General features: G+C 43.6%; 1 protein-coding gene across 6 annotated transcripts in view; it reads right to left on the bottom strand.

The window, feature by feature from the left end:
- The window catches only part of GRIA3 (glutamate ionotropic receptor AMPA type subunit 3), a 261,418-nt gene that overhangs the window by 52,353 nt on the left and 184,239 nt on the right, over positions 1-24,826 (bottom strand). For all 6 annotated transcript variants that reach the window (XM_060756402.2, XM_060756404.2, XM_060756403.2 and 3 more), the window contains exons 11-12: positions 17,412-17,788; positions 1,396-1,594 (exon numbers count right to left, since the gene is read on the bottom strand). In XM_060756402.2, coding sequence (XP_060612385.1) covers positions 1,396-1,594; positions 17,412-17,788 — 576 coding nt within the window. The remainder of the gene's footprint in view (positions 1-1,395; positions 1,595-17,411; positions 17,789-24,826) is intronic.

Genomic DNA, 24,826 nt, shown 5'->3' with positions numbered 1-24,826 from the left:
ATTGAGTTTAGGGACCGCCTTTTCTCCCAGGGAAAGATCCCCATTTTAGATTCTCCCCTGCCTTTTTAGTTAGGAAAGATTTCAGACGTACTGACGGCTAGGCAGTTAGCTCTGGGAGAACCATTGCAAAACCTAATCTGAGTAAGCTATATTGAGATAATATAGATAGTATATTGTGTTTTGAGCTGTTTTTGAGATATTATAGACAGATAAGTTTAATTGAGAAGATTGAGTTATATAGTTATAGAGAGAGAGTCTTCACTACTTTGTCTCCAGAACTAACCTTAAGTTACAGATAGGGGGGGAAAAAAACCCTGCTTTTTTTCTAAACCACAACAGCTTGAGGTTAGGGTGTTAAGTTTCCAGAATCGTATCTGCCATCTGGAGAAAAGGGTTACCTCTGTAACTAAAGAAAGGAAAGAATATTTTTGTAGTTTCATCTATTGACTGTTTGTTTACAACTTTGATGAACTGTGCCAAGTCTTCAAGGACAAATAAATATCCTTTTTTGATGTTTAAAACCAGTAGTAGTCTCAGTTCCTGAGTATCTCAAACTTCTCGATATAGACACTTGCAGTTTGCTCAGGCATAGAGAGAAGCACGTCGCAGTTTTATTTTTTATATCGTCTGGGCGGACGGCACAGTGCTCATAGGCTGAAATGGAGCCTTGAAAGAAAAGGGGGGGAATTTCAACATCATAGTTGGCATTGTTGACAATAAAAATACATTAATAGACAGAGGAAGAGGTTGTGCTTTCCCATCTCCCATCTGGGGCAAACGTTCTCTGAAACTGGGATTGAAATGGTCATGCTTTGTTGATTGCCATTTGTATCATGCCGCCTTCTCCACATTGCTGCAAAGAGCGTTGTGAGCTAGAAATAGGAGGCTATTATCACAATTATGAAAGCAAGGAAACCCCTTGGCTGGTGGATAATTTGCTATTTGGACAGCTGCAGGAACTCGGTCATTATTTGGAACATTAAGCCTGGCCTCCTGGGATGCGGATAAGTGGGGTCCGTCAAATCATGGAGATCCCGAGGGAATTTGGGTTTGTTTTTGAGCAAGAGGAGCATTTGACCTACAGATTTTGTGCAATGCCCACCATCAGACCATTGTTATGACACTAGGAGAAAAGCCAGGGTTGTAAAACAAGTTGCAGGCTTAATCATGGCCAGCCAGGAAAAGGAGGAAATTCATTACCATCTGCTCAAACAAAATGAGTTGCTGATGCGTATCCAGGCTCTAAAGCGTTCATGAAAAGAAGTGTCCCCATTCTTCTTTTGCAAAGCACCACTGAACACCTTGCTAAAAAGGGTCCTCCACAAGACCACATACTTAAGGATTTCACGACATCATTTTAGATCAGTTAAACATTTAAAGGAACACGAAACTCACTCTAAAAAATTCTTTGGTTGATCCTGAATCCAAAGTTCCATAGGCAATTTCAGTCTGCTTAGCCAAGTCTTCGGCACTTTCTATGGGAGACACCATCCTTTCCACCGTCAGGAAGGCCGCAAGGTTGGCAGTGTAGGAGGAGATAATGATGAGGGTGAAGAACCACCAGACGCCTCCAACAATTCGCCCTGAGAGAGATCTAGGAAAGAGGAGACCTGGTTATAATGGCTTAAACACGGTCCTTTGTCTCCTTGGGAAAGAAAGAAAAATCGCGTATGGTCAAAGGCTGGTGGGAGGCTGCATCAAGATGAAGACGTCAACGTTGCTCATAGAAGAGACCACGATTTCATTCATCATGGTAGCACTCAACACTACCCACCTCTCCTTCTGCAAAGAAGAAAAAGTTAGAAACCTTACCAAATGTCATAGATGGATTGATATCAATCGCCATTTACTGGGCAACCTAGTATTTCTAGATCTAACCATAATGGTAGCCAATTCCACCAGATGTTGAGATGGCTAAGATACTCACCATTGCTTTCTTACTTTAGACAGTCCTTTCTATTGTCCTTTTCTGTCTGCTATAGATGCATGCCAGCTTAGTATGATTATCTGGAGTCTCCAAACATTTCTCACTGCATACCCTGATGCATGTTGTTGTCTATTCATTCAGTCACTTCCGACTTTAGTGACCTCATTGACCAGCCCACATCAGAACTCCCTGTCAGCCGTCACCACCCGCAGCTCCTTCAGAATCACCACCAGCCATCACCACCCCCAGCTCTTTCAGAATCACCATCAGCCGTTACCACCCCCAGCTCCTTCAGAATCACCATCAGCTGTTACCCCCTAGCTCCTTCAGAATCACTATTAGTCGTCACCAACCCCAGCTCCTTCAGAATCACCATCAGCCATCTTCACCTCCAGCTCCTCAGAATCACCATCAGCTGTCACCAACCCCAGCTCCTTCAGTATCACCATCAGCCATCACCACCCCCAGTTCCTTCAGAATTACCATCAGCTGTCACCAACCCCAGCTCCTTCAGAATCACTATCAGTCGTCACCACCCCCAGTTCCTTCAGAATGACCATCAGCTGTCACTACCCCCAGCTCCTTCAGAATCACCATCAGTTGTCATCACCCCCCAGCACCTTCAGAATCATCATCAGCCATCACCACCCCCAGCTCCTTCATCAGCTCCCCTGATGCACATATAGGTCTATTTCATGGCCCCCTCTCTCAAATTCTGTTCAACAACCCAATTCCAGAACGATGTTGAGATCTAAGACTTCCATGTGTCAAGGTCTGAAGGTGATGCTGTTTCAAGGTTGTTTCCTCACATACTCCTGAACCCCAATTCCCTCTACTTTTAGGCACCTCACCCATTTCCCTTTTGTTTCCACTGGGACATGAATGTGCAGCTCCTGTACAAAGGGCAGTCGAGCAAATCTACGATTACATTTTGCATTGTATGATTTGCAGTACCTTCTCCATTCTCTCCCTTGCACTCTTTTCACATGGTTGACCCAGACAGACACTTTCTTGCCTGGGGAAGCCTAGCAAATGCATGCCTCTTGACATAACTCAAGTTAAACTGTATAGACCCTGAGGCCAGTCAAGCTATTTTGTCTGTTGAGGTAGAAAAGGTTCCTCTTCTTGACAGTGAAGATACAAGTATAACCTAGATATGTGCCTATCTCCAGCCCCCAGATTAGATGCCTCTGGTAGCTTCCTATGTAATTCTAAGACCACCCCTGTCTTTTTCTCCCGTATGCATTATGCTCCACTCAACACCACATTATAGAATCATAGAATCATGGAATCAAAGAGTTGGAAGAGACCTCATGGGCCATCCAGTCCAACCCCATTCTGCCAAGAAGCAGGAATATTACATTCAAATCACCCCTGACAGATGGACATCCAGCCTCTGTTTAAAGCTTCCAAAGAAGGAGCCTCCACCACACTCCGGGGCAGAGAGTTCCACTGCTGAACGGCTCTCACAGTCAGGAAGTTCTTCCTCATGTTCAGATGGAATCTCCTCTCTTGTAGTTTGAAGTCGTTGTTCCTTGTCCTAATCTCCATGGAAGCAGCTAACAAGCTTGCTCCCTCCTCCCTGTGGCTTCCTCTCACATATTTATACATGGCTATCATATCTCCTCTCAGCCTTCCCTTCTTCAGGCTAAACATGCCCAGCTCCTTAAGCCGCTCCTCATAGGGCTTGTTCTCCAGACCCTTGATCATTTTAGTCACCCTCCTCTGGACACATTCCAGCTTGTCAATATCTCTCTTGAATGGTGGTGCCCAGAATTGGACACAATATTCCAGGTGTGGTCTAACCAAGGCGGAATAGAGCATGGGGAGCAGGACTTCCCTAGATCTAGACACTAGGCTCCTATTGATGAAGGCCAAAATCCGATTGGCTTTTTTTGCCCCCACATCACATTGTTGGCTCATGTTTAACTTGTTGTCCATGAGGACTCCAAGATCTTTTTCACATGTACTGTTCTTGACATAGAGACAGAATTACTTTGGTCCAACTAGAAAACACATTTGCAAATAGTAGCTTTAGAAAAGGGATTCTTTTCTCCTTACTCTAAACTTGCAGCGATCATGTTTTGTGGGCAGGAGAAGGGCCATGACATTTGGTCCGATCTTCTGTTGATTTTTCTTTCTGTGGGGATTTCAGGGGCTCTGAGAAGTTATGGACGCCAATTCATACACATGCTGGGTTGTTTAGGGGGTTTCAAGCCAATAACTGCTCAAAAATTGACCCCCTCCCTGCAAAGTTAATAAAATGTTGAGGTGTATTGGCTTCAGGTATCACACATTAGGGCTCCAAGGGCCACATAGAGCCCATCGGCCTACCATTGCTTTAAAGCAGTGGTTCTCAACTTTCCTAATGCTGTGACCCCTTAATACAGTTCCTCATGTTGTGGTGACCCCCAACCATAAAATGATTTTCATTGCTACTTCATAATTGTAATGTTGCTCCTGTTATGAATCGTAATGTCAGTATCTGATATGCAGGTTGTATTTTCATTCATTGAACCAAATTTGGCATAAATGCTTGATAGGCCCAAATTTGAATACTGGTGGGATTGGGAGGTGGGGGGAGATTTTGTCATTTGGGAGTTGTAGTTGATGGGATTTATAGTTCACCTACAATAAAAGAGCATTCTGAACTCCACTAATGATGAAATTGAACTAAACTTGGCATACAGAACTCCCATTACTAATAGAAAATACTGGAAGGATTTGATGGGCATTGAGTTTTGGAGTTGTAGCTCGCCTACATCCAGAGAGCACTGTGGACTCAAACAATGATTGATCTGGACCAAACTTGGCATGAATGCTCAATATGGCCAAACGTGAACAGTGGTGGAGTTTGGTGAAAATAGACCTTGACATTTGGGAGCTATAGTTGATGGGATTTACAGTTCACTTGCAATCAAAGAGCATTCTGAACCCCACCAATGATAGAATTGAGCCAAACTTACCACACAGAAGCCCCATGGTCAACAGAAAATACTGTGTTTTCAGATGGTGTTTGGAGACCCATGGGCCTCCCCCCTTGAAACACGCTCAGGGGTCCTGATGATGGCAAAAGCGCGAGGCAGGTGAGAAGGCTTTGCGTGAGGCCAGGCCTCATGCCAAGGACTTCTTGCCCGCCTTGTGCCCATGCTGGATGGAGAAAGTGCGAGGCGGGCAAGGGGGCTTTGCGCGAGGGGGCTTTGTGTTGAGATCTCCTCGCCCGCCTCGTGCCCTCCCCGGATGGTGAAAGTGCAAGATGGGCAAGGGGGCTTTGCGCAAGGCCAGGCCTCACACTGAGATCCCCTCGCCCACCTCGCACCCACGCCGGATGGTGAGAGTGCGCGGCAGGCAAGGCGGGCTTTGTATGAGGCCAGGCAAAGGAGCTCTTGCCTGGCCCGCGCCCTTGGGTTGTGGCCAACGGAGGTGGCCTCGCTACCCCTCCGAAATGACCAGGCGACCCCCTTGGGTGTCGCGACCCCCAGGTTGAGAACCACTGCTTTAAAGGATCTATCAAGAAGTACTTATGAAAAACAAAGGAAAATAATGACCATACTCACTGACAAAATTCAGTAAGTACAGCTGTTTCCAATTCGTTTTCTGTGCCAAAAAAGGCCGTTTCCCATGCCAATCAGTTATGCATGAACTTGTCACATAATAAGTCATGGACTGTGATGATTCTCATCAGTCCAAAATTCCTCTCATAGCAGTCTCTGGACAGTTGAAAAAAGGTTTTATGCATTAACCTTCTGAATATTTTTCCCATAACTACTGTAGAAATAGCTGCAGTGCATTCCCTCTTGCACAGTTGACAATAAACAAGTACACTAGAAGAACCCACAATCAAGAGAAATATGGTTTAGCACCACTGTTGTGCCTCTATATAACAAGCAAGCAAAGGTCTCTCCACCCCACTGCATCCCTATGGCATCAGCCAGTGTCCCTTACTGACTGATGACCTATCAGCAGGTGGCTATATAACGAGGATGAAAGCATCCATCTTTCTCTCTCCTCCGTGACTCAGTGTGAATATCAGTCTATGTTGTATGTGACTATCTGATGACTGTGATTGTTTGCAAGTACAAGGAATAAGGATCTGCAAATCTGAATTGTATATTTGTATATATTGCAAGATATTTCAGATTAAATTGGAATCTGTGAGTTTACTAAACAGTGTGTAAATAAGGTCAGATGCTGGCAGTTGGACTCTGCTGATAGACAGGCTGAAGCATGTTTTTGCTGTGAAAGGACTCTGTTGTATTTTGCTTGTTTCCGGGACACTTGCTATCCCATTTACAGTGGTTCAGGGAGGTCATGATTTGGAAACTATAAATCATTTCATATTCTCTCATCCCACAACAAGATCTTGGCCATTTCCTTGGCCATAATGATGCAGTGGGGTGGAGAGATATAGTAACTTGTCTAGTAGCTTTTGGTTGACTTATCCTGCATGAGTGTGTCCAGTTACCCTCTAAACCAGTGTTTCTCAACCTGGGAGTTAGGACCCCTTAGGGGGGTCATGAAGGGGTGTCAGAGGGGTCACCAAAGACCATGAAAAAACACATTATTTTTTTGTTGGTCATGGGGATTCTGTTGGGAAGTTTGGCCCAATTTTATCATTGGTGGGGTTCAAAATGCTCTTTGATTGGAGGTGAACTATAAATCCCAGGAACTACAACTCCCAAATGTCAAGTCTCTTTCCCCCAAATTCTACTAGTGTTCACATTATTGAGCATTCATGCCCATTTTGATCCAGATCCATCATTGTTTGAGTCCACCGTGTTCTTTGGATGTAGGTGAACTACAACTCCCAAACTCAAGGTCAATGTCCACCAAACCCTTCCAGTATTTTCTCTTGGCCATGGGAGCTCTGTGTGCCAAGTTTGGTTCAAATCTATCATTTGTGGAGTTCAGAATGCAATTTGATTTTAGGTGAACTATAAATCCCAGCAACTACAACTCCCAAATGACAAAATAACACACCCACCTACCCCCAGTATTAAAATTTGGGCGTATCGGGTATTTGTGTCAAATTTGGTCCTGGGAATGAAAATACAGTCTGCGTATCGGATATTAACATCACAATTTGAATGCAAGGCTGGGGTGAAAGTTGCTGGAGGAAACATTAACAACCTTGGATATGCAGATGACACCACTCTGATGGCCGAAAGCGAGGAGGAGCTGAGGAGCCTTCTAATCAAGGTGAAAGAGGAAAGCGCAAAAGCCGGGTTGCAGCTAAACGTCAAAAAAACCAAGATTATGGCAACAAGAATGATTGACAACTGGAAAATAGAAGGAGAAACCGTGGAGGCCGTGACAGACTTTGTATTTCTAGGGGCAAAGATTACTGCAGATGCAGACTGTGGCCAGGAAATCAGAAGACGCTTCCTTCTTGGGAGGAGAGCAATGTCCAATCTCGATAAAATAGTGAAGAGTAGAGACATCAGACTGACAACAAAGATCCGCCTAGTCAAAGCCATGGTCTTCCCTGTAGTCACCTACGGATGTGAGAGCTGGACCTTAGGGAAGGCTGAGCGAAGGAAGAGAGATGCTTTTGAGCTGTGGTGTTGGAGGAAAGTGCTGAGAGTGCCTTGGACTGCGAGAAGATCCAACCAGTCCATCCTCCAGGAAATAAAGCCTGACTGCTCACTGGAGGGAAAGATACTAGAGACAAAGTTGAAGTACTTTGGCCACATCATGAGGAGACAGCAAAGCCTAGAGAAGACAATTATGCTGGGGAAAGTGGAAGGCAAAAGGAAGAGGGGCCGACCAAGGGCAAGATGGATGGATGGCATCCTTGAAGTGACTGGACTGACCTTGAGGGAGCTGGGGGTGGTAACGGCCGACAGGGAACTCTGGCGTGGGCTGGTCCATGAGGTCACGAAGAGTCGGAGACGACTGAATGAATGAACAACAACAAGCAAAATTACAGTTATGAAGTAGCAATGAAAATAATGTTATGGTTGGGGGTCAACACAACATGAGGAACTGTATTACAGGGTCGCGACATTAGAAAGGTTGAGAACCACTGCACAAACCTTTCAGGGTGGGTGCACATCCCTACGTCTACTGAACGAGGACCCTTGTAAAACTTCGAAACGAACAGACAGATCTATTTTCTCAACTAAGCAAATAAAAGCCTAATATATTCATTGGATAGAATCATGTGCCTTTAAAAAAAGAAAGGAAGAGAAGTAACTTTCACGATCTGTCCCTACTGGGACTCCGAGAACCCAAAACCAACGCAGAGTAACACATTCTGGTGTATTTTATGCTAATTAGAATTTGCATGTCTAAAACCCACTGTTCCAAATCATGAATATTCCTATTTAGCAATCTCGTCTCTGGCTGATTTCCATTTCAGCCAGCATTGTTACAGAGAATTGCAAATATTTAGTCTCTTCTTTCCCCTCAGTGAGTTTATAAAAATGCAAAAGAAAATTATAATAAGCCAGCTCATTGCGAGATGCCTTTTTATCACCAGACATTCTCTAACATGCATTTATTTTTATGACTCCGAAACGCTGGCGGGAAGAGAAGCAGCCTCTCTGAATCAACCCCGGCTAGGACCAAAGTTCTGCTCAGACATTAGAATCATAGAATCATAGAAACAGAGTTGGAAGAGGCCTTTTGGGCCACCCAGTCCAACCCCAACCTGCCAAGAAGCAGGAATATTGCATTCAAATCACCCCTGACAGATGGCCATCCAGCCTCTGCTTAAAAGCCTCCAAAGAAGGAGCCTCCACCACACTCCGGGGCAGAGAGTTCCACTGCTGAACGGCTCTCACAGTCAGGAAGTTCTTCCTCATGTTCAGATGGAATCTCCTCTCTTGTAGTTTGAAGCCATTGTTCCACGTCCTAGTCTCCAAGGAAGCAGAAAACAAGCTTGCTCCCTCCTCTCTGTGGCTTCCTCTTATATATATATACATGGCTATCATGTCTCCTCTCAGCCTTCTCTTCTTCAGGCTAAACATGCCCAGCTCCTTAAGCCGCTCCTCATAGGGTTTGTTCTCCAGATCCTTGATCATTTTAGTGGCCCTCCTCTGGACACATTCCAGCTTGTCAATATCTCTCTTGAATTGTGGTGCCCAGAATTGGACACAATATTCCAGGTGTGGTCTAACCAAAGCAGAATAGAGCATGGGTAGGATGACTTCCCTGGATCTAGACACTATGCTCCTCTTGATGCAGGCCAAAATGCCATTGGCTTTTTTTGCCGCCACATCACATTCATCACATTGTTGGCTCATGTTTAACTTGTTATCCATGAGGACTCCAAGATCTTATTCACACATACTGCTCTCAAGCCAGGCACCCCCCATTCTGTATCTTTGCATTTCGTTTTTCCTGCCAAAGTGGAGTATCTTGCATTTGTCACTGTTGAACTTCATTTTGTTAGTTTTGGCCAATCATCTCTCTCATCTGTCAAGATCGTTTTGAATCCTGCTCCTGTCCTCTGGAGTCTTGGCTCTCCCTCCCCATTTGGTCCCGTCTGCAAACTTGATGATCCTGCCTTCTAGCCCTTCATCTAAGTCATTAATAAAGATGTTGAACAGGACCGGGCCCAGGACGGATCCCTGCGGATGGCACTCCGCTCGTCACTTCTTTCCAGGATGAAGAGGAAGCATTGGTGAGCGCCCTACTTCAAATCAAGTTTGACTTTGACTCTGTGCATAGCTAAATATGTAATGCAATACTGGAGAGAAATAATATAAGAGTTCGTATAAACAAATAACTGGAAGGAAGCCCAAGCGCTATTTAGTGCAACCCCTGTCACAATCCCTCTGTAGTCTTTACATCATTCAGGCTAAAACGCCTTATTAAATGGTTGCACACTCTCTGGAGTACTATCTACCGCAAATACTCACCTGTTACAAACTTAGCTGAGGATCAGGTTACACACGGAAGCTGCCAAAGAGCCTATATTAGCACGTCTAATAGAGATCGCTCTCCCAGAATTATCTGTTATGTGCTTATTCATTCAGTAAATAATGTTTCCTACCAGAACAGACAATCGAGAATGAAATCCCCTTAAAGTACGGTATCGAAATCTACAATCTCTTTCACACCTGACAATTACAGTGCTTTAATACCACTTCATTGCACAGAAACCTAGGATTTGTGATTTAGTGAGATTGTCTGCAAGAATATTCTAGTCCAGTGTTTCTCAACCTTCCCAATGCCGTGACCCCTTAATACAGTTCCTCATGTTGTGGTGACCCCCAACCATAACATTATTTTTGTTGTTACTTCATCACTGTCATTTTGCTACTGTTATGAATTGTCATGTAAATATCTGATATGCAGGGTGTAGTTTCATTCATTGGACAAAATTTGGCACAAATACCCAGTACATCCACATTTGAATACTGCTGGGGTTGGGGGGGGGGGGGAGAGGATTTATTTTGTCATTTGGGAGCTGTAGTTGTTGGGATGTATAGTTCACCAACAATCAAAGAGCATTCTGAACTCCACCAATGATCCAAACTTGGCACACAGAACTCCCATGATCAACAGATTACACTGGAAGGGTTTGGTGGGCACTGACCTTGAGTTTTGGAGTTGTAGTTCACCTACATCCAAAGAGCACAGTGGACGCAAACAATGATGGAATTTTGGAGTTGAAGTTTACCTACACCCAGAGAGCAAACAATGATGGATCTGCACCAAACTTGGCACAAATACTCAACATGCCTAAATGTGAACACTGGTGGAGTTAGGGGAAAATAGATCTTGACATTTGGGAGTTGTAGTTGCTGGGATTTATAGTTCATCTATAATCAAAGAGCATTCTGAACTCCATCAACGATGGAATTGAACCAAACTTGGCACACAGAACTCCCCTGACCAACTGAAAATACTGGAAGGGTTTGGTGGGCATTGACCTTAAGTTTTGGAGTTGTAGTTCACCTACATCCAAAGAGCACTGTGGATGCAAACAATGATGGATTTCGGCCAAACTTTGCACTGATATGTATTGTCGAAGGCTTTCATGGCTGGAATCACTAGGTTCTTGTGGGTTTTTTCGGGCTATAGAGCCATGTTCTAGAGGCATTTCTCCTGACGTTTTGCCTGCATCTATGGCAAGCATACCTCTGAGGATGCTTGCCATAGATGCAGGTGAAACGTCAGGAGAAATGCCTCTAGAACACGGCTCTATAGCCTGAAAAAACCCACAAGAACCTATTTGCACTGATACTCAATATGCCCAAATGAGAACACTGGTGGAGTTAGGGGAAAATAGACCTTGACATTTGGGAGTTGTAGTTGCTGGGATTTATAGTTCACCTACAATCAAAGAGCATTCTGAACTCCACCAATTATACAAACTTGGCACACAGAACTCCTAAGACCAACAGATTATGCTGGAAGGGTTTGGTGTGCATTGACCTTGAGTTTTGGAGTTGTAGTTCACCTACATCCAGAGAGCACTGTGGACGCAAACAATGATGGATCTGGGCCAAACTTGGCACAAATACTCAATATGCCCAAATGTGAACACTGGTGGAGTTAGGGGAAAATAGACCTTGACATTTGGGAGTTGTAGTTGCTGGGATTTATAGTTCACTTACAATCAAAGAGCATTCTGAACCCCACCAATGATAGAATGGGGCCAAACTTCCCACACAGAAACCTCATGACTAACAGAAAATACTGTGTTTTCTGATGGTCTTTGATGACCCCTCTGACACCTCAGCACGATCCCCCAGGTTGAGAAACACTGTTCTAGTGCCTCAGCAGACTACAAAGTGTCTTCTGAACAAATAAATAAATAAGTTTTACACTATGGATAAATCTCCACGTACTTCATTTATGTGGATTGGCCATACGATTGTATTAACTTGAGCAGTGAAGATCTCCAGAAAGTGGCTGCAAACTCAATAACGCCATTTACCTTTAGGCTGAGGTTCAGGTAGCAATGCTGATTTCCTCTAGGCTTTCTCAAAATCTCCCAGATTGGGAAGCAGATGAAAAGCCAAGAATAGCAAAAGAACGTAATGAGTGGAAACAAAACCAAGAGAATGCCCAGAGCTTTCCATGTGATGTCCCATGCTTATTTTGCCGGTCCTTTGATGGGTAAACACATGGTCAACAGCACTTTCAATGCTATAGTCACACTCTACTTTAACAGCGGGCAAAGAGAAAACACTGAATTAGAAGATTCGGGATAAAACTGCAAAGCACTTAACACACAAGGAGGAGACTAAAATACTAGTGATATACGGCAGGATAACAGGACAAGAAGCAGGAGCTCAGCTGAAGTAGAACATTGATGGGTGCAAAAAAAGTGAGGGTTTGACAGCTCTGCCTACTTCCCTGTCCATGAAAAAAAAGTTAAACATAATTAAGCATTGAACCCGAACCTTAAATTATGACTTAGTCCAGGTGTCCCAAAACTAAGGCCAGCGGGCCAGATTTGGCCCTCCAAGGTCATTGACCCAGCCCCTTACCTAAACTTTAGACTTAGGGTCACCCTAAGTCTGAAATGACTTGAAAGCGCACAATAACAACAATCCTAATTAAATTAGCTCTCGGCCTACATTCCCATTCAAATACTGGTTAAGTTTATGTTGGTTAACATTGTTTTCATTTAAAATATTGTATTCTTATTTCATCCCCCCCCCCCCCCCCCCAGTACAAATAAGATATGTGCAGTGTGCATTAGGCTTGTGCACTCATCCGTTTCAGTGTCCTGGATTTCAGTGGGGGTTCCAATCCATTTTTCAGGAGCTTCCTGAATTTGGGAGGAAAGATACCTGTTTTCAATCTGGGAAGTTGAAAGATTTATTTTCTATCTGGCCCATTATGGGGGGAGGGGGTCCCAGGCTCTCCTTCCCATCATTTTAGGCATTGTTTGTCTTTATATCCTTGTCTTTATATCCTTCATTAAGACCTAGATTAAAAACATTTGTCTCCCAGGCCTGCACCACACCACGAACTCTTTCCAAGGCAGTTTAAGGAGACTTCTTAAAGCTGTTTTTACTCTAGAGGAGAGGCACTACAGACAGGTGTGCATGCTTTCTCTTCTGAGCCTGCACCATGCCATAACTCTTTCCAAGGCATTTTAAGGATATTTCCCACTTCCAGATAAAGAAGAGCAATGACTTGAAGCTATCCTACCCTGGGCTTCCTTAAAAAAGCCCTCTCTTTGCCTTCTAGCAGCTGCCTCCCTCCTATACGCCCTTTGTAACCAAACACAGCCAATATTCAAGAGCTACTGTTCTGTTCAGTCCAAAAAATGGAGACTGAGCCCTTGCTGTTACGGCCACCCAAACAAGCCGGACCAGTCAGATTAACCAAAGGAAACCGGTCGAAAGAAATCCGTGCACAAGCCTAACGTGCATAGGAATTTATGCATGTTTCTTTCAAACTATAGCCTGGCCCCCCAATATCTCAGGGACTGTGAACTGGCCCTCTGTTTAAAAAGTTTGAGGACTCCTGGCTTATCCTAACAATAGCTTATTGAAACAAACCCTTTTCACAAACTAAGGCCCATGGCAATGGATACAATTCATCCTCATTCCATTTATCAGAAGTATTGCCAGATATGTTCCATTAATAACATCTTATGCAAAAAGTTTGAATGTTTGCCATGTATGTGTTCTGTGATCTGCCCTGAGTCCTGAAGGGGTGAGAAGGGCAGAATATGAATACTGTAAATAATAATTATAATAATAAAGTACATTATTATTATTATTATTATTATTATTATTATTATTATTATTCAATGCAGTTAAATAAGCTTGAATGTTTGCCGTGTCTGTGTTCTGTGATCCGCCTGAGACCTGAAGGGGTGAGAAGGGCAGAATATAAATACTGTAAATAGAAATAATTATAATAAAGTACATTGTTCAGTGTATTGTCGAAGGCTTTCATGGCTGGAATCACTAGGTTCTTGTGGGTTTTTTCGGGCTATAGGGCCATGTTCTAGAGGCATTTCTCCTGATGTTTCACCTGCATCTATGGCAAGCATCCTCAGAGGTAGTGAGGTCTGTTGGAATTAGGACAATGGGTTTATATATCTGTGGAATGGCTGGGGTGGGGCAAAGAGCTCTTGTCTGCTGGAGCTAGGTGTGAATGTTTCAGCTGATCACCTTCATTAGCATTTGAAGGCCTGGCTGAGCCTGGGAAAACCTTTTGTTGAGAGGTGTTAAGATGTGCCTGGTTGTTTCCTCTCTGCTGTTTTGCTGTTGCAATTTTAGAGTTATTTAATACTGGTAGCCAAATTTTGTTCATTTTCATGGTCTCTTCCTTTCTGTTGAAATTGTCCACATGCTTGTGGATTTCAATGGCTTCTCTGTGTAGTCTGAGCAAAACAGCAGAGAGGAAACAACCAGGCACATCTTAACACCTCTCAACAAAACATTTTTCCAGACTCAGCCATTGTCCTAATTCCAACAGACCTCACTACCTCTGAGGATGCTTGCCATAGATGCAGGCAAAACGTCAGAAGAAATGCCTCTAGAACATGGCCCTATAGCCCGAAAAAACCCACAAGAACCTACATTATTGTTGTTGTTGTTGAATGCAGTTAAATAAGCTTGAATGTTTGCCGTGTATGTGTTTTGTGATCCGCCCAGAGTCCCGAAGGGGTGAGAAGGGCAGAATATAAATACCATAAATAATAATAATAATAATAATAATAATAATAATAAAGTATATTATTATTATTTTATTATTATTATTATTATTATTATTATTATTATTATTATTATTCAGTGCAGTTAAATAAGCTTAAATTGTAAAAGTGGCCACACAAGAAGTGTCAGAGAGCTGTGGCCAATCAACGAAGGCCATATTCATCAATATGTACCAATGGCATGGCAGAGTTAAACTTGCTAAAACCTTTCATTGATGGTTACTAGACAGAACAACAATCTATTGCTTCCACTATCAAATGCAGTATCTTCCCTTGCTGGCAGCTAGCAGTCAGTCTTCTTAACTGCTTTAGATAAACTTCTTAGAGATATCGAAAAAGCAAAGGCGAGCCTATATGCCCTCTCTGTTTGATCCAGACCATCTTTGCTATAAACTGTAGACAACACTGTGTGAATGCACTGAAGACAAATGATTTTCCCTATCTCTCAAAGAGTATACAATTACACCAAGTGGTGTTGGTTTAAACACATCAGAACATGAATTTCAGTATCTTACTGAGAGACTAGCTCTGCCCCAGTCTCCCTGCGTGCCTTGAGGCTTTCCAATTGCGACAGTTCTGGTGACCTGATGTTGGGGATTCCTCATCTTTGGAGGAGGAAGGGGAACAGGAAAGTGCTCAGGAATTGAAGGGAGAAGAAGAAGAAGAATCATACAATGAGGGGTTGAAAGTGCCCACATTTCTAGAGAGACGAAAAGAGGCAGAGCGTAGACTGCGTTCAGCCAGAATAGCTGCTAAAAACGCTGAGCTAATTGGGAGACACCCTAGTATCTCCTGCGTGGGGAATTCAGGGCTATAAATCAGAGGCAGGAGTAGTCAGTTTTTGTTTGTAACAACCACCATAATACTGATGTTTTCACTCCTATGGAACCTGCTTTGTGTCTGCTGCTAAGGACTTAGTTCATCGTCTGTTGTCTGATGGAAAACTAGTGTTTCTTTTGGGACTTCGTAAGAGACTTTAATTTGTGTCTGGATTAAGACTTCCTTGCTTTATTTTGCACTTTTTTCAATTGCATTTGCTTATCCTTTGTGTTTGCTGAAGTAAAGCATTTTCCTTTACTTTCAATACTGTCTAAAGCAGTGGTTCTCAACATTCCTAATGCCATGACCCCTTAATAAAGTTCCTCATGTTGTGGCGACCCCCAACCATAATATTAGTTTTGATTCTACTTCATAACTGTCATTTTGCTCCAGTTATGAATAGTAATGTAAATATCTGATATGCAGGATGTCAGATATTGGACCAAATTTGGCACAAGTATCCGATACACCCAAATTTCAATACTGGTGGGGTTGATTTTGTCGTTTGGGAGTTGTAGTTGCTGGAATTTATAGTTCACCTACAATCAAAGAGCATTCTGAACTCCACCAATGATGGAATTGAACCAAAATTGGCAAAAAGAACTCCCGTGACCACCAAAAAATACTAGAAGGGTTTGGTGGGCGTTGACCTTGAATTTTGGAGTTGTAGTTCACCTACATCCAGAGAGCACTGTGGACTCAAAGAATGTTGGAGCTGGACCAAATTTGGCACAAATATTCAATATGTCCAAATGTGAACACTGGCAGAGTTTGGGGAAAATAGACTTGTCATTTGGGAGTTGTAGTTGCTGGGATTTATAGTTCACCTACAATCAAAGAGCATTCTGAACTCCACCAGTGATGGAATTGAACCAAACTTGGCACACAGAACTCTCATGCCCAACAGAAAATACTGGAAGGGTTTGGTGGGCATTGACCTTGAATTTTGGAGTTGTAGTTCACCTACATCCAGAGAGCACTGTGGACTCAAAGAATGTTGGAGCTGGACCAAACTTGGCACGAATATTCTATATGCCCAAATGTGAACACTGATGGAGTTTGAAGAAAATAGACCTGACATTTGGGAGTTGTATTTGCTAGGAAGTATAGTTCACCTACAATGAAAAAGTATTCTGAAAAATACTGGAAGGGTTTGGTGGGCATTGACCTGAATCCCACCAACGATAAAATTGGGTCAAACTTCCCACGCAGAACCTTCATGACCAACAGAAAATATTGTGTTTTCTGATGGTCTTTGGTGACCCCTTTGACACCCCCTGGCGACCTCCCCAGGGGTCCCGACCCCCAGGTTGAGAATCACTGGTCTAAAGGCTGTTTTTGAAGGGCAATTCAGGACAGCTGACTTGCACTGAAAAGACCAAGGAAATCAAGCGACGAAAGACGCACCATACAACACAAAAACACAATTACAATGCATGCATGGAGGAAAAAAACATATTCCAAACAACTATGAACAAAATAGATATGATATGTAAGTTTGCAGATGATAAAACAAGTCAAAGAGATGAGAAGTAGGAAGACGAACTCAACATGAATAGCACAAATTTAAAAATGCTGTTGCACATGGCTTTGCAAAGAATGAGCAATGAGAAATTAAAAAAAAATGTTATATGCACCAAGAAGATGACCGTAAAATGAGATATGCAGCAAAAACACGGTAACCCTCCAAGTACTAATGAAAGATGTAAAAAAACCAGATGCATTTTACAGTATCAACATGGTGTATATAAGTTCTTGTGGAAATGAGCAAATGGAGGGCATTCAGAACGCGATGCCCAGCCCTGGACTTTTTGAGAGAGGGAGGAATGAATGAATGAACGACTGCTCTCAGGCGACTAATACGGCTTCATGGAGAAAGCTTAGCGTTGGATGGAATGTCAACGTAAAATTTGGATTCACAGAAACATGTTTTAGAGAGAAACATATATGCACCATGGCCTCAGCGGATGACCATAAAATGCAAAACGGTGATGAGAGTGTGATACGAGAGGAAGCAAACCAACAAACCTTGGAGAAATATCGCATCCTTGCTGCATAAAGGCACCCAGGGAAAACCAAAGGCTGTTAAATATTCCAAACTCATTTGGAGGGTCGGGAGGATTTTGAGGGTCTCGCGGCTCCTCTTGGTTGTCTTCCAAGTGCCACTCGTAAGGGCTGAATCGGCTGACTAGGAACAGAACCACGCTGACGCCAATGTAAGCAAAGACTATACACATCCAAATCTCATAGGCCAAAGGGTCCAGGAAGGAGAAGACACCCGGCTTAGATTTCTGTGGCTTTTTGATCATGATCGAGATGCCCAGGCTCATAAAGGGCTTGGAAAAGTCAATGACTTCTTCTCGGACCAAGGTTATGGTCAGTGGGGCAACAGCTATGTCTGCTCTCTGAAAAGACAAGAGGCACAGAACGAAGGAAGCATTACAGGAAGACATCCCCAGGAAGACATTTCAAAGATCAAACATATTGACTCTTAGGTAAGCATGTTTTAGGAAAACTTTCTGCCTTCAGGAACTCTTACTCTATATCCACAGGTTGGCCACTCTTTTGAGGACCCAACAACCTTACACCGTAAGTGGTTTGCAGCAGCTGTGCATTTTGCAACAAGTCCGATGTGCATTCTTTTTTTAATCTAATAATCTTTATTAAATTTTGAATAAAAGCATACAAAGTCCGATGTGCATTCATAGCAGCAGGTTCGGCTCATGTGAGGAGGGAGCCACTTCCACCTCTTAACAAAATGAAGGTATCACTTAGGAGGGAGCTTTCCAAACTGTGTGTCCTGAATTGTTGAAGGCTTTCATTGCTGGGCTGTATGGTCATGTTCTAAAAGCATTCTCTCCTGACGTTTCGCCTGCATATATGCACCGGGACTGTGGCACAGCTGGCTGGGAGTCCGCTGCACTAAAATCACCACTGACCAAAAAATCATGAGTTCGAAGCCAGCCTCGGTCGGAGTGAGCTTCCGACCATCTGTGTAGCTTGCTGTCAACCTTTGCAGCCAGAAAGACAGTTGCATCTGTCAAGTAAGGAGCCCCCGGTGGCGCAGTGGGTTAAACCCCTGTTCCGGAAGGACTGAAGACCGGCAGGTCGCAGGTCCTAATCCGGGGAGAGTGCGGATGAGTTCCCTCTAACAGCTCCAGCTCCTCATGTGGGGACATGAGAGAAGCCTCCCACATGGATGGTAAAAACATCAAAAACATCTGGGCATCCCCTGGGCAACGTCCTTGCAGACGGCCAATTCTCTCACACCAGAAGCAACTTGCAGTTTCTCAAGTTGCTCCTGACATGACAAAAAAAATAATAATCTGTCAAGTAGGAAATTTAGGTACCACTTATGCAGGGAGGCTAATTTAACTAATTTACGACACCATAAATCTCCAGCAAGCAAGCAAAAGAATGAGGAAGTACTCCACCAGTGCCATAAATGGATGGTGAAGCAAAAGCTCCCCCTGGTGGCCAGAATACCCTCATGAAAAAGCTGGAATGTTAAATAGTCTCTGTTTCTGTGTCTATATATTGTAAATAAATAAGTAAATAAATAAGGCATTTTCTCCTGATGTTTCGTCTGCATCTATGGCAGGCATTCTGTGAGGTCTGTTTATATATTCCACAGATATATCAACCTCACTTTCCTAGGTTCCAACAGACCTCACACGTCTGAGGATGCCTGCCATAGATGTGGGCAAAAGATCAGGAGAGAATGCTTCTGGAACATGGCCAGATAGCCTGGAAAACTCACAGCAACCCAATGTTCCATTACTTCACATACCTTTGGATTCCTTATTCTTCTTTATACATGTTACCTCCATAGCTTTTATATTTACAATCCAAACCCCAACATTTCTCAATGGCATCATATATATTACATTATCCCAATATCCAACATAACTCAGGATTCCTTAGTTTACTTCACATGTTACCAATATAACTCCTACATTACTTTAGGTACTTAAGCTTCCATAATAATAATAATAATAATCATCATCATCATCATCATCATCATCATCATCATCATCGACAAAATCACAAAAGGCCACTTTACTTGGATCTGCGCGCATCAATTGAAAATACATCACACAGTCCTAGACGCTTGGGAAAGGTTCGACTTGTGATTTTGTGATACGAAATCCAGCACAGAGATCTCGTTTGCTGTGACGTACTGTGCTTTTGTGTCAGTAAAATAATAAGGCCACCTTACTGAGATCTGCATGCATTATTTACCAATATATCACACAGTCCCTTACACTTGGGAAGTGTCCGATGTGTGATCCAATACAACAGCCAGCAGAGTGTCTGCTGTGGACTCATCTTGTTGTGTTTCAAATAATAATAATAATAATAATGATAATAATAATAATAATAATAATAATTTTCACAAACCCCAGTGACATCTAGACATTTGATAATCCAAGAAGACCTTGGCCTGCACTTAAACACAATCAGCGCTGACAAAATTACCATCTGTCAGCTGCAAAGGGTCACCCTACTGGGATCTGCACGCATTATTTGCCGATACATCACACAATCCTAGACACTTGGGAAGTGTCCGACGTGTGATCCAATACAACAACCAGCAGAGTATCTACTGTGGACTCATCTTGTTGTGTTTCTAATTATTATTATTATTATTATTATTATTATTATTATTATTATTTTGCAAAAACTCTGGCACAAGGTGGTCCCAGTAGTGATCGGCACACTGGGTGCAGTGTCGAAAGACCTTGGCCTGCACTTAAACACAATCAGCGCTGACAAAATTACCATCTGCCAGTTGCAAAAGGCCACCTTACTGGGATCTGCACGCATTATTTGCCAATACATCACACAGTCCTAGACACTTGGGAAGGGCCCAATGTGTGATCCAATACAACAACCGGCATAGTGATCTTGTTTGCTATGTACTAATCTTGTTGTGTTTCAAATACTAATACTAATACTACTACTACTACTAAAACTTTATTTATATACTAACCTATCTCTCCTAAGGGCTCAGAGTGGTTTCCACATATGCAAAATAATACAAGAGACATACAATGTGAAACATAAAACATAGGCATAAACTATTAACACAACATATACATTAAAACCAGGAAACTAAATTTACTGAGTACTACATCCTAGAATCATAGAATCCTAGAGTTTGAAGAGACCTCATGGACCATCATCCAGTCCAACCCCATTCTGCCAAGAAGCTGGAAAATCGCATTCAAATCACCCCCGACAGATGGCCATCCAACCTCTGATTAAAAGACTCCAAAGAAGGAGCCTCCACAACACGCCGGGGCAGAGAGTTCCACTGCTGAACAGTCCTATTCCTTTCCTGCACTTCAATATAATACATTTGCCCCCATGGTTTTTCTTTTGTTGTTGTTGTTGATTTGGGAGTGACATTTCATATTTATATATACTTCCAGCTTTTTGACATGACTTAAAAAATTGGGCCAATGTTTACGATGTGATAAAACACAGCCGAAATAGCGTACGTCTTTCCTGAAATCAGGGATGAATCCTAAAGAGTAGTGACCCAAAAACAGGGTAGAATGAGGTTACGCATGACATTGACACAGATTTCATATGGGGGAGAGAAAAAAAGAAACACCATTCAGTAGGTGTCAAAAGAGATGGGAATTCACCAGGGAAAGGACTATGACTCAAAATGGAGAAAAAAAACCCTTATGTAACAGGATTACTATGTTCTGAACAGCATATTTTCAGGTCTTCGGCATTTTTTAATGCTATGAAGAGTGCTTGAAGTGGATTTTTGGAAGGAAGCGGGTTGGTCTCATTTCTAATTAGGACAGACAATAACCATTTTAAGGAACTATTTGTGATCCCAGGATCCATTTCTATCTTTCTGGCAATAGGCATTAGGTTGGGTCGCATTCAGAAAGCATTGTAGAATCATAGAATCAAAGAGTTGGAAGAGACCTCCTGGGCCATCCAGTCCAGCCCCATTCTGCCAAGAAGGAGGAATATTGCATTCAAATCACCCCTGACAGATGGCCATCCAGCCTCTGTTTAAAAGCTTCCAAAGAAGGAGCCTCCACCACACTCCGGGGCAGAGAGTTCCACTGCTGAACGGTTCTCACAGTCAGGAAGTTCTTCCTCATGTTCAGATGGAATCTCTTTTCTTGTAGTTTGAAGCCATTGTTCCCTTGCGTCCTAGTCTCCAAGGAAGCAGAAAACAAGCTTGCTCCCTCCTCCCTATGGCTCCCTCTCACATATTTATACATGGCTATCATATCTTCTCTCCAGATTCTCTTCTTCAGGCTTAACATGCCCAGCTCCTTAAGCCGCTCCTCATAGGGCTTGTTCTCCAGACCCTCGATCATTTGAGTCGCCCTCCTCTGGACACATTCCAGCTTGTCAACCTCTCTCTTCAATTGTGGTGCCCAGATTTGGACACAATATTCCAGGTGTGGTCTAACCAAAGCGGAATAGAGCATGGGGAGCATGACTTCCCTAGATCTAGACACTAGGCTCCTATTGGTTGTTTTGTTGTTGTTCATTCGTTCGGTCGTTTCCGACTCTTCGTGACCTCATGGACCAGCCCAGGCCAGAGCTCCCTGTTGGCTGTCACCACCCCCAGCTCCTTCAAGGTCAGTCCAGTCACTTCAAGGATGCCATCCATTCATCTTGCCCTTGGCCGGGCCCTCTTCCTTTTACCTTCCATTTCCCCCAGCATCATTGTCTTCTCTAAGCTTTTCTTTCTTCTCGTGATGTGGTCAAAGGACTTCAACTTTATCTCTACTATCCTTCCCTCCAATGAGTAGTCAGGCTTTATTTCCTGGAGGATGGACTGGTTGGATCTTCTCACTGTCCAAGGCACTCTCAGAACTTTCCTCCAACACCGCAGCTCAAAAGCATCTCTCTTCTTTTGCTCAGCCTTCCCTAAGGTCCAGCTCTCACATCCGTAGGTGACTATGGGGAATACCATTGCTATAACTATACAGATCTTCGTTACCAGAGTGATGTCTCTGCTCTTTACTATTTTGTCGAGATTGGACATTGCTCTCCTCCCAAGAAGTAAACGTCTCCTGATTTCCTGGCTGCAGTCTGCATCTGCAGTAATCTTTGCACCTAGAAATACAAAGTCTGTCATGGCCTCGACGTTTTCTCCCTCTATTTCCCAGTTGTCAATCATTCTTGTTGTCATAATCTTGGTTTTTTTAATGTTTAGCTGCAAGCCAGCTTTTGCACTTTCTTCTTTCACCTTGACTAGAAGGCTCCTCAGCTCCTCCTCGCTTTTGGTCATCAAAGTGGTATCATCTGCATATCTAAGGTTGTTAATGTTTCTTCCAGCAATTTTCACCCCAGCTTTGCATTCCTCAAACCCCGCACATGGCATGATGTGTTCTGCATACAAGTTGAATAGGTAGGATGAGAGGATATAACTCTGCTGTACACCTTTCCCAATCTTGAACCAGTCTGTTGTTCCGTGGTCAGTTCTGACTGTTGCTCCTTGGTCCTTGTACAGATTCCTCAGGAGAGAGATAAGGTGACTTGGTCTCCCCATACATACCACCAAAAACTTGCCACAATTTGTTATGATCCACACAGTCAAGCCCTGCACATCGCATGATGTGTTCTGTATACAAGTTGAATAGGTTGGGTGAGAGTATACGACCCTCCCGTACGCCTTTCCCAATCTTGAACCAAGTGCAATCCCTGGGGACAGCAATGGCAAACCACCCCAATATTCTTGCCAAGAAAACCAAATGGTCTTGATCTATAAAACCCTAAATGGTTCTGGCCCAGCTTACCTGTCTGAACGTATCTCCCTCTACAAACCTGCAAGAACTCTAAGATCATCTGGGGAGGCCCTGCTCTTGGTCCCACCGCCATCATAGCCACGCTTGGTGGGAACGAGAGACAGGACCTTTTCAGTGGTGGCCCCTCGGCTGTGGAATTCCCTCCCTAATGAGATCAGATCTGCCCCCTTCCTCATGACCTTCCGGAAGAAGCTCAAACCCTAGTTATGGGATCAAGTGTTCACAGAATATATGGTTTTAATGGACTTTTTAGCTTTATTTATTTATCGTATCATCCGCAACCAGAACATTGTATTACATTTCTAACAGAACAAAACAAACAAACAGATTAAAAAAACACAAATTTTGCAAACTTGGTAGCTGATTAAATGTCCTTTGACCAGTATCTGGCCACTTGGAGTGCCTCTGATGTTGCCGCAAGAAGGTCCTCCCTGGTGCATCATGTGGCAGGGCTCAGGTTGCATTGCAGCAGGTGGTCAGAGGTTTGCTCTTCTCCACACTCGCATGTCATGGATTCCACTTTGTGGCCCCATTTCTTAAGATTGGCTCTGCATCTCGTGGTGCCAGAGCGCAGTCTGTTCAGCGCCTTCCAAGTCGCCCAGTCCTCTGTGTGCCCAGGAGGGAGTCTCTCATCTGGTATCAGCCACGGATTGAGATGCTGCGTTTGAGCCTGCCACTTTTGAACTCTTGCTTGCTGAGGTGTTCCAGCGAGTGTCTCTGCAGATCTAAGAAAACTATGTCTTGATTTAAGTCATTGCCATGCTGGCTGATACCTAAACAAGGGATGAGCTGGAGATGTCTCTGCCTTGGTCCTTTCACTATTGGTTGTCACTGCCTGGCGGATGTCAGGTGGTGCAATACCGGCTAAGCAGTGTAATTTCTCCAGTGGTGTAGGGCGCAGACACCCTGTGATAATGCGACATGTCTCATTAAGAGCCACATCCACTGTTTTAGTGTGGTGAGATGTATTCCACACTGGGCATGCGTACTCAGCAGCAGAGTAGCATAGCGCAAGGGCAGATGTCTTCACTGTATCTGGTTGTGATCCCTAGGTTGTGCCAGTCAGCTTTCATATGATATTGTTTCTAGCACCCACTTTTTGTTTGATGTTCAGGCAGTGCTTCTTGTAGGTCAGAGAACGGTCCAGAGTGACTCCCAGGTATTTGGGTGCGCTGCAATGTTCCAGTGGGATTCCTTCCCAGGTAATCCCCAGAGCTCGGGATGCTTGTCTGTTCTTAAGGTGAAAAGCACATGTCTGTGTTTTAGATGGATTGAGGATCAGTTGGTTTTCCCTGTAATAGGCAGTAAGAGCACCTAGAGCTTCGGAGAGCTTCTGTTCAACCATCTCAAAGCTCCCTGCTTGAGCGGTAATGGCACGATCATCAGCATAGATGAAGCTTTCTGTCCCTTCTGGCAGTGGCTGGTCAGATGTTGTGTAGATGTTGAACATGGATGGAGCAAGCATGCTCCCCTGAGGCAGGCTGTTCTTCTGTTTCCGCCATCTGCTTCTCTGGCCCTGGAACTCAACAAAAAAGCTCCTGTTTTGTAGCAGGTTTCCTATGAGGTGGGTGAGGTGGTCGTCCTTTGTGATATTATACATTTTTCTCAGGAGGAGTATCATAAGCTGCTGACAGGTATATGAAGACAGCT

This window comes from Anolis sagrei, chromosome 10 (genome assembly GCF_037176765.1).
Source record: "Anolis sagrei isolate rAnoSag1 chromosome 10, rAnoSag1.mat, whole genome shotgun sequence".
NCBI classification, from domain to species: Eukaryota; Metazoa; Chordata; class Lepidosauria; order Squamata; family Dactyloidae; genus Anolis; species Anolis sagrei.
The sequence above is the reverse complement of the archived record's forward strand: the minus strand, read 5'-3'. Positions and strand labels throughout refer to the sequence as shown.